Source organism: Aricia agestis, chromosome 17, assembly GCF_905147365.1.
Source record: "Aricia agestis chromosome 17, ilAriAges1.1, whole genome shotgun sequence".
Lineage (NCBI taxonomy): Eukaryota > Metazoa > Arthropoda > Insecta > Lepidoptera > Lycaenidae > Aricia > Aricia agestis.
Genome location: NC_056422.1, coordinates 7,810,259 through 7,821,113, shown reverse-complemented (window position 1 = coordinate 7,821,113; position 10,855 = coordinate 7,810,259). Strand labels below are relative to the sequence as shown.

At 33.3% G+C, this 10,855-nt stretch overlaps 2 protein-coding genes across 3 annotated transcripts in view; both read left to right on the top strand.

Annotated features, from left to right (window-relative positions):
* Positions 1 to 6,287: 6,287 nt before the first annotated feature.
* LOC121735550 (cytochrome c) lies at positions 6,288 to 9,263 on the top strand. The gene is made up of 4 exons (XM_042126396.1): positions 6,288 to 6,404; positions 6,907 to 6,982; positions 7,918 to 8,026; positions 8,736 to 9,263. Exons 2-4 carry the CDS (start codon positions 6,911 to 6,913, stop codon positions 8,879 to 8,881), a joined length of 327 nt encoding a protein of 108 aa, XP_041982330.1. The 5' UTR covers positions 6,288 to 6,404; positions 6,907 to 6,910; the 3' UTR covers positions 8,882 to 9,263.
* Positions 9,264 to 9,907: 644 nt separating this feature from the next.
* Positions 9,908 to 10,855, top strand: part of LOC121735597 (cytochrome b5 reductase 4) — a 122,748-nt gene continuing 121,800 nt past the window's right edge. For both annotated transcript variants that reach the window (XM_042126459.1, XM_042126457.1), the window contains exon 1: positions 9,908 to 10,156. The gene's annotated coding sequence lies outside the window, so the exon portion shown is untranslated. The remainder of the gene's footprint in view (positions 10,157 to 10,855) is intronic.

Below are 10,855 nucleotides of genomic sequence, written 5' to 3'. Positions count from 1 at the left end.
TAGTCCTAATGTCGTTGAAACTAAGGTCGAATTTCGACCATTGGGCGATCTCTATCATTAGATATATCATGAGCGGTATTATGAAAGTCCATAATCGGACACACAAAATAAATTAAGTGTATCAACAATAGTCCAGTAGGGTGATTCACTAAGCGTTTCCGCGCGGAATTTTTCCGATGTAGGAATCTATTTCACTTTCAAGCAAATGACAAGTGAATACTTTCCGATTTTGCTGTCATTTTGACAGTAGTGACATTTCTTTTGTATGAGTGAAATAGTTTCCGCCACGGATTCGAGAAGATCTCACCGCGGATGGGAGTTTGACAACCGACGTCGGAAAATTATCCGTGGATTAGAGCCGTTTTTACGGAATCTTCCCGGCACCTCCGAGACTCGTGAAATCTTTTCACTTCGAGAACCGTGTCATGGGCCATGGCGGATATTGTTAGATGGAATTATTTAAGTAATGATAAGAATAAAACAAAGCAATTATTAATACTTAGTCGTGTCTTTTATACCTTTTTACCATTTTGAATAAATAATTATTAGGTGTTAAATCTTTAGGAAGTGTTCATTGAACAATAAATATTTTTTATTTATAAATGCAGTATTTGTGTTAACTTAAAGGTTTAGAAATATAATATTTTTTAAATTTTGTATTAATACTTGTGTAATATGTATATTATGTTAAAACATTATTGTGCTTTTACAATAATTTTAAATAGTTATTTATCTAAATATTATCATTATAATTCCAAGTTCATACTCACCACCCGGGAGCTTCCATAGTATCTAATATAAACTTATATTAAATGAAATCAAATTTAAAACAAATATAAAATAGTAATAAGTTTGTTTTACACATAAATAAAAAGTATTCTCACACAACAAGATTTACCGATATAATATAATTGTAATATAATTATATATTACCTGTAGGGACCGTGCAGAAATTATAAAGGGTGTCGTAATTCGACAGCAGCGACATGTTGCGAGTAAAAGAAGTAACTTGTGAGACCCCGGCTAGTTTATAACTACATGTTTTTTATGTTTTAGACTATAAAATGATTCAAATTATTAAAGATGGATTTATACCCGTAAACAAAGTTCGAAAGCGTGAATAAAAATGTATAAAGCTTATCTAGTTAACTAAGAAAATATCTGAAAAAGTAATTAGTAGCATCCATCAGCATAGAAAGTAAAAACTTGATAAATATTGCAATAAAATAGTGAAGATGCAAAAAATACTTCTAATTACTGAAAATACTTGTGGAAAATAAAACAAGTTCACAAAAATAAATGCTTTTATTTCATCAACCTTCTGCGATTCGGTCGATTCCATCTTCACAACTTTTGTCTGTCACTATTTTTAACTAATTTCAGTCTGGACCTCATCAGGGCAAACACCATTTATGTATTCTTTAAACAACACACAAAGACTGCACTATTAATCCTTTTCCTACTTGAAGAATCATCCTTTTGAGAACCAACACTTTGACAAGATGGTTCAAGTTCAACACTAGCCTAAGTGTTGAATTCCTGGCAGGACTCCTCCAAATTATCCTTACTTTTGATGCAACTTGTTGCATTCTAGTTGATGTCTTTGAATGTTTATTGAAATTGGATGTTTACTGAAAGAAGCAACGGTTATAGGTTAGGTTCTTATTGTGTTCATCAAAAATTAATTTATGGTTATAATCAACAAAATTCAGTGTTTTTACGAGTCGACACATAACATTCATGGAACTTTTTAAATAGGTACTTACGTATATGTTTTTACCGGCTTTTATCCATTTCTTTCGTTTTTCAATAACCCATGGCATGTGAATACTTTTGGCAGGAAAATAGTATAATTTTACATCGTTCGATTTGCCTTTATTTTTCTTGTATGTATTAGAACATCCGGGAATACAACAATTTCAAATACTCAAATTTCTCAAGATATATAGGTAATTTTCCGTAGCTCGAGTTGAGCTTGACAATAATAATTAATATCTTTGACAACACACAATTTTTTTTTGCGCCCAAGACGCAGGCAAGTCACAACTTACAGATTTGACAGATTGTCATTGTCGTCACATAGACAATATTTTTTGTTTTAATTCCACTCAACTCCTAAACGGCAGCCGGCAGCCGCGCTATTATCTTTGTAATTTGTACTTTTGTAGTTTGTACTGCGCGGTGCGCCATTCACTCAACTCAAGCCCCAAGCGGCAGCCGGGTTACCGCGCTCTTTGTAACGTATTTCGCTGACTTACAGAGTACTTTTGTATTTAAAAGAAGTTTCATTAGGTAAGATCTTTGATGTATTGGCTACATTCTGAATAGTAAATAGTGTTTTTTTTTTTTTTTTTTAATGAGTAGCAAATTTTTAATATTCAATGAAATACTCAAAATCATTCGTTGATTAAAACTCAGCTGAAATATATATTTTTTGTATGGTAAGACTAGTCTTAGTCTTAAAAATTTTGTTCATTAAATTAAGAGGTGCAGGAAAATTTGGAGACAATAATTATTTTCCCATCTTTGATCTTGATACTGACAGCGATGAAATAACCAAGGCTATATAATGTTATACCGTAGCACTTATTGCAAAAAAAAAACTAATGTCAATTATTCTCTTTGGTTTCGGATTCATTCCGGCGACGGAAAGTTTGTGAATCGCTGTGATACTGACAGATGAAATCTTTTCACGTGAGATCTTTCCGACGATCGTGAATCGGGGGGCAGCTTATCTCCAACATAGCCGTAAATAGTTATTAGCCTGTTATTTACCAAGTTTGATTATATCCGTCATTACCTAAACCAGTTAATTTTACCGTTTAATTTAGATTTATTAGCTATCAGTGGATTTTTGTTTATTAATTTGTCGATGTTTTAGTGACGAAAAGTGATGTTATTTGAGTGAGTAGTTATTTTTCAAATATGTTTTCTTTTCAGTGCGTCGTAGCCGCGTAGCAGCCTCTGCGTAGCAGTGTCACCTGTGTCGTAGCCGCGTAGCAGCCTCTGCGTAGCAGTGTCACCTGTGTCGTAGCCGCGTAGCAGCCTCTGCGTAGCAGTGTCACCTGTGTCGTAGCCGCGTAGCAGCCTCTGCGTAGCAGTGTCACCTGTGTCGTAGCCGCGTAGCAGCCTCTGCATAGCAGCCTCTGCGTAGCAGTGCCACCTGCGTCGTAGACGCGTAGAGGCCTCTTCGTAGCAATTTCAAAGCTTCATAGCTGCAATATCAACTGCGCTTGGGTTATTCAACATTTTACTTTTTACCTTCATTTTGATCATAAACATTATTTAATTTTAAGTATTTTGTATCAAAAAGTTTTATACTAATGTAAGAGTTTAATAACTTTAGTATTATAACGTCGATATTTGTAGGATGCGGGTGCTATGATCGGTATCATATTGTTCATCAGCGCGATATCGTATATCTGCATTTTGTAGTATTTCCCCTGAAATCGTAATATGAAATCCATTAACCTGTGTCATCAAAATTTTTAAAAATTTATTTACCACTAGAGATATTTTTCCAAATTTCTTACTCAGCGATTCGTTTATCCGCGAAAAAAACTGTTATATATTGTATGAGTCCTTACTCGTCTGAATTTTCACCGATAATAATTAAAAGACAATAATATGTACGGTTCCTACGGAGTTCATGGTAAACAAATTTTTACACAAAAATTTCTAAATATAACTCGTACAATTCTAAAAATTAAAGTGTATCTGTCTGTCTGTCTGTTACCTCTTCATGCCCAAACCCCTAAACCGATTTTGCTGAAATTTGTTATGGAGATACTTTGAATCTCGGTATAGGTATACGTTTTATCCCGGAAAATGTACAGTTCCCGCGCTATAAACGAATTTTGGTGCAACGGAATTACCGGCGTCATCTATATTGTTTCAATATACCCCGTACAGTGCTATTTTTTATTAGAAAATATAAGATACTATACTAAGTGATTTGTATGCCAAAATATAGTCATTGGTTGTGGTTACATAAAACAGTCACTCAATTTGTCTTTCCAATGAGTTGAATAAACAAAGATCGTTTTTAAAGCTTGACCTACTTCTTATTGTTGTGCGCGTACATTATTTTTCTTAGTCGAAAGAAAACCTTTTGTAATTTATTTTTTGTGGCCAAGAAAATATTTTTCGTTGCAAAAATCTTGAAGTAACTGATTGCCCTAATGCTAGATAAGGGGGAGCCTACTGTCCTTTCAGACCAGTTTCATAAACCATCATTTCTTTTCTCTTCATTTAACTCTCTAATATAGATAATATCACTAATATAAAAAATTAAACTAACTGCCACACTGAGTGACGAATATTAATGACTAAATTGTAATTAAGTTTAAGATTTAGCCATAAGCCCCATACATTATAATATTATCTATTACATAATATACTATTACATTTACACTATTGTCTCTTCATTAAATTGAAGTTAAAGTTGGAGGTCGACCTACACCCCGATTTCCCAGCCTCGGTCTCCATTCCAGAGTAAGTTTACTCCAGCGATCGTCTGTTCTTCAAGCTACGTATATTGTGTGTATTATAAACTAATTTTAAGGATTTCAAAGTTGATTAAGGTATATTATAATAAATTACCTAACTACGTTATGTTTTATTTCATTATATCGACATCCATCTTCCAAACTAATAATATTACGGGAGCTCTAGAACATTTTTTTTTATTTAAATACTATCAAGCTCATTTTTTGTAAGTAGCTTCATTTTGCTAAGACGAACAACATTTTTATTTGCGAAAAATCTCGAAAGTGGTAGCTAACAGAAACAGAAATAGAAATGATTTCATACTTTGACTTGATGGTCCTAAAATATTAATAACAATTTAATATTATAATATTATACTCATAGGTACATACTTAATATCATAAATGCGAAAGTGTGTCTGTCTGTCTGTCCGTCTGTCTGTTACCTCTTCACGCCCAAACCGCCGAACCAATTATGCTGAAATTTAGTATGTCTCACTTTGAGTCCCGGGAAAGGACAGAGGATACTTTTTGTCCTGGAAAAATGTACGGTTCCCACGCGATAAACGAGTCTTGGCGCAACGGAGTTGCGGGCGTCATCTAGTTACCTACTAAAGCAAAGTCAGGTTAAATTTAGAAATTGCTCTCTTAGTTCCCTTTGGGAATTTTAGTGATGAAAAATACACTGAACTTCAAAAAGCTCAAGTGGGTAGCTCCGGGGAAATCAGATAATATTGAGTTTGAACAACAGTCTTTCAATAGGTAATATTTTTCACGTTAATTACTCGAAAGTTGTAGTCCCCAGACCCTAGACGAGTAATATTAGGCACCAATCACTATTAAAATAAGTTAGGTAACTTATACTTTTGACTTACATAATGTTTTACTAGAACCTAATGTTCAATTAATATTTTAGCTAAGGGCATGGGCGTACCCAGGTTCTGGGCCGGGGGGGGGGGGGGAAATTACCTAGGTTCTGGACCAGGGGGGAGCAAATTACGCAGATTCTCGGGGCAAATCAGATTTTTTTTTTAAACTAGGTGTTTATAAAGAATAAAAATGAATATTTTTTTTGTTGTAAAAATATTGTAAGTATTGCAAACAAATGGCAAAAAATAAAAATTCGTTTTATTTTTTTTATTTTTATAGATGAAAGTACTAGATAATATACTTAGTAGGGACGTCAACATGATCCAGGGGGGGCAGCTTAGCTTAGCTACATAAAAAATACAGCTTTTTTCCACGGCTTCGTCTGCCTAATTAGAGTACCATGGGAACCTAAAACCATGATAAAAAGTTTCCTGTGTCCCGTTGTCTAACTCTATAATAATATTTTCATCAACATAAATTCGGTAGTTTTGCATCGTTTATAATTACTGTTATGTAATGTGCAGTAATCAATAATATACTAATTAATAATCACGGACGTAAAAAAATAATAATATTATAATTTATACCTAAATTTTTTATAATATTTTTTAAAGTGCTGCCATCTATATTTAAAAACATAAAACATTCTGTAGAAACTTGACTCCTATTAACTTTATCCAAATGCTAATAGATGGCAGCACTGAAAGCATATTCTATTAAGCATAAATTAATAATAATAATATGTAATTATGCTATTAATTAAATTCCTGATGTAAAAACTTAATTATTATGAATATATTAAGTAATACTAACTTGATACTTGAATGTAAATTTTAATGGATTTCCCCATATTTTGCTAGTTAGCTGACGCAGTGTATCCGATCACAATTTATTACCAGTGTACAAAATAATATTTGGCAACGTTGACATTTGACGTTGGCGCACCACTAGCAACATTTTTTATCACACTCGAAAATCGTGGATTTGTGAGCGCGCGTGTTCACGTTGGTGTGGTGCTGTGTAACCGTGTATTTCGGTCGATAAAACGTAATTATCATTTAATTATTTGTAATTAGTTAAACAGATAGGAGGTGTACAGTAAATTGGCGCTATAACGTAATTTCGATGTCTGTCATCAATGTACAAAAAATTACAATTTTTGGGAATAACCTTCAATATTTTATCTTAATTTCCATTTGACTTTACAATTCAACATCAAGAATTCCTTTTTACTAACTGGGAATAATAGATTTTATGGTTTTTCTTCTAATCTCTTCCGATTCGTAGCGCTTACGTAATAATGTCATTATCACAGCTATGCTTTTCCTAGATGACATTGATCCATGTGATCGTGACCTATTTATCGGAATAGCATTTTGTTTAACTTCCAGTTAAAGAAAAGTTTAGACAATTGTAACGACCTTACTTATTACGTCATGTTTCATCATAATTGAAAATGCACTATTCTAACACGTACTTATTCGTTACATAACTTATTACTCATGCTTTCAGTTTTAAAATATTAAATCGTAACTCATTATCGTTACAGAATCATGGGTGTCCCAGCTGGAAACGCTGAAAATGGAAAGAAGATCTTTGTGCAGAGATGCGCTCAATGCCACACCGTAAGTTTATTTCTATATCACCTTTGTACTCCAGAATCTAAGTAGATCATTGAAAACATTTCTTATCACATTAAAAATGTAACCCTTTAATTATATTTCCTTATTTTTCAAGTTCATAAACTTGGATCTTATAACCTTGACATTGGGAATCATTATGATCATAACAGATGGATTTATTATAGTAAGGAAGTATTGTGTCCCATTTTATGCGCCCTCTTGTCCTTTTTTGGGGTTCCGTAGCCAAATGGCAAAAAACGGAATCCGTATAGATTCGTCATGTCTGTCTTTCTGTCCATCACAGCCACTTTTCTCCGAAACTATAAGAGATATACTATTGAAACTTGGTAAGTAGATGTAGTCTGTGAACCACATTAAGATTTTGATGGAAAAATTATTAAAAATTTTAGAGGTCCCCATTGGTACAACTGAAACAAAAAAAAATATTTTTCATCTAACCTATGTGCGTGGGGTATCTATGGATAGGTCTTCAAAAATCATATTGAGGTTTCTAATATAATTTTTTTCTGACCTGAATAGTTTGCGAGAGAGACTCTTCCAAAGTGGTAAAATGTGTGTCCCCCCCCCCCCCCCTCTAACTTCTAAAGTAGGGGCATGATAGTTCTAAAAAAATATAATGTACATTACTATACTATAAAAACTACCAACGAAAATTGGTTTGAACGAGATCTAGCAAGTATTTTTTTTTATATGTCATAAATGGTAAACCTTAATTTAACTTCCATTAAATGAACTGAAATATAAAAATAAATCAAAAACCTTTTAATTTCAGCAGGGAGGTTTTAGCGAGGTCAATACTTTTCTTGTTCTTGACATGCATTGAATGAATGAATACATTTCGTCTTCACATCAGTACAAGTCATAGAAGTCTTTGAAATGCCAGTACTATTAATACAGATATTGTCAAATATTTACAGGTTGAAGCTGGTGGCAAACACAAAGTAGGACCAAATCTACATGGCTTCTTTGGCCGAAAGACTGGTCAAGCCCCTGGATTCTCATACTCAGAGGCCAACAAAGCTAAAGGTGTGTATCCCTTTAATTGTCAAATAATCCTGCAGAATGTAGCTACATAAGCAGGGGGTTAGTGTAGTAATCATTTTGGCATGCCTGGGAGAATAAAAAATTTATAGGAATATAATGCTAGCAAAGTAGGGTTGGAAACTTCTAGAAATCTACATAATATACTTATTATTATAATTTTTAACATTTTTTACTCTCCAATAACTACTCTGACCGTACATGTGGTTAACCTTTTTGTTTTTCATTAACGGCTATAAGATATAGGCTTCTCGGACATCATGATTGATAACAAGTCAAAGTCAGTCTCCTGACTTTGAATCTGATGTTGCCTAGTGATAAGAATTCATGCATGGTTATTAGATAAGATACTTTCGTCATTGATTGGTAAAGATTTACGCATGAATACGCTAGTGATAAGAAATATTTTATCTGAAAGATAAACTAAAATCCTATTATGGAAGATATTATACATTTTTAAAATTTATAATGATAAGGAGCATTCCCATTGGAGATAATGATATTTTTTTTTTCATGTGAAATGACTATTGATATCTTGTCATTGGTTGACCTTGTGATGATTTGATCATTGAAATTATCTTGTGTGAATAACTTTCCACTAAAGAACATATAAAAATATTTACAGCCGAACATAACCTCCTCCTTTGGAAGTTGGTTAAAAACTATTATTCATTTGAATATAATATCTCTACAGGTATCACTTGGGGTGAGGACACTCTCTTCGTGTACCTGGAGAACCCCAAAAAATACATCCCTGGAACAAAGATGGTGTTTGCCGGTCTCAAGAAGGCCAACGAGCGTGCGGATCTTATTGCCTACTTAAAGGAAGCCACCAAGTAAAAGCAATAGTTTGCCTAGGAAATTTAAACATGAAATGTGCATTCCATGAAATGGAATGCGTATTTTTAGCCCAATCAGTATCGTTGTAATATTTATTTTATTCTTAGTTTCAAAGAAATATCTGTGTTACTAATCACTACCGTTTTCATAGTTAAGCGATGTATGTTGGTGTTTACATGTTTTAATGTATGACAAAATTATTTGAATGACATTGTTGTGTATAGAAATAAATTAAATAACAGATCCAAGAACTTTTTCATTTTATAAAAACGTACACCTATACACTGTTTTATAAATTAATCCAATACATTGCTATGTAAGAATGAAAATGTTACCAATAAATATACTTATATTAATAAGTAATAAATAGATTTTTTGGATTGTTTTGTTTTTCTTTTTTATGTTAAATCTCCAGTTTTATAACAATGATCTAATTTTAAGGAATGTAATATTACACTGGATAAAATTACGAAGAAACAGTTCCATTGCTGCTGTGTGTATGATGTTTGATAATAAGCTGAGTATAGTCTGTCAAGAAAGTGAAGAAATTAAAAAGTGGGAACATCTTAGTGTCATCTCATGGTCATCTCTTTCAAATCAGAAAAAAGGGATGACACTACGATGTTGCCACTTTTTAATTTCTTCACTTTCTTGACAGACTATAGTTACTTGGTGTGGTCGTAGTGTAAATCACAGCATAAACACGCGTTATCAAGAGAAAACAATGTTTGTGATCTCGCGGTGTTATAGGCACTAGGCTGCAGTAGCAGCCAGGGTCGCCAAATAGATTGATTTGAACGGGATGACACTACGATGTTGCCACTTTTTAAATTCTTCACTTTTTGACAGACTATAATATTATACAGCACTGGGCCAAAAAAGAAAGTCGCGACGACCGCGACAGTCGCAGGAATTGTTGCTGTTATGCTGTTAAGTCAAACATCTTTTTGTAAATAAAAAAAATTAATTGTCATCAAGCTGACTGCTGACAGCTGACGTTTCATAAATTTGACAGTTGATACAAAATTGTGCTTGTTGCACATCGCAAAATTTTATTTTTGTAATTTAAATTTAATTATGAATAGAGTTTTTTTAAACATATTATTATACACCACGTGTATGGACGTGATGGACACACAAAGTTGAAGGCCCGTGAAATTATTGACTTTGTACCAGAGACATTCCATAATCTCGCTATTTCCGAGTTCTTACGAGTGTTAAAATATTTTGGTGAACTGGAAAAATTTAAGGATTGATGAATAGCTTCGTGGGCTGGTGAGTTAAATATTGTGATAAACTATATAAAATTGTGTTTGTCTGTGTAGTAATGTTTTGTGCAGATGTGTTATTCATAATTTTCAGTACGACAGATGGTCAAGCGCTCTGCCAGCGAAAAGATACCAATAACTTGCCAATTAGTCGAATTTCTTTAATACAACTTGAATAATGGCAAAAACATCAGTTGTATTGAGTTTTCATGAAGTCCTGTTGCATCAGTCCGACGTCGATCTTCTAGATGGGCCCCACTGGTTGAACGATAGCATTATATCATTTTATTTTGAATATTTAGAGAAAATCAAATTCCGCAACGCAAAAGAGCTCCTATTCGTTTCACCCGAAGTAACGCAATGCATAAAAATGGTGGGTGTCGAGGAAATAAAGATATTTTTGGAGCCACTCAATATAGACAAAAAGAGTTTTGTTTTCTTTGCACTCAATGATAACAGTTCGCCCGACCGAGCTGGAGGGTCTCACTGGAGCCTCCTGGTCTATTCCAAAAAGGAATCCTGTTTCTTCCATTTAGACTCTTCATCAGGAAGTAATCATGATGTAGCCTGGGATTTTTCTAGTCATTTAATGTCTTTTTTATCTAAAGGAGGTAAGTTTATCTGTGTTATTCGGAAGTTAACTTATGTAATTTACAATAATTTATATTGCTAAGTATTCCCTACTATTCTACCCTTTTAAATAAAT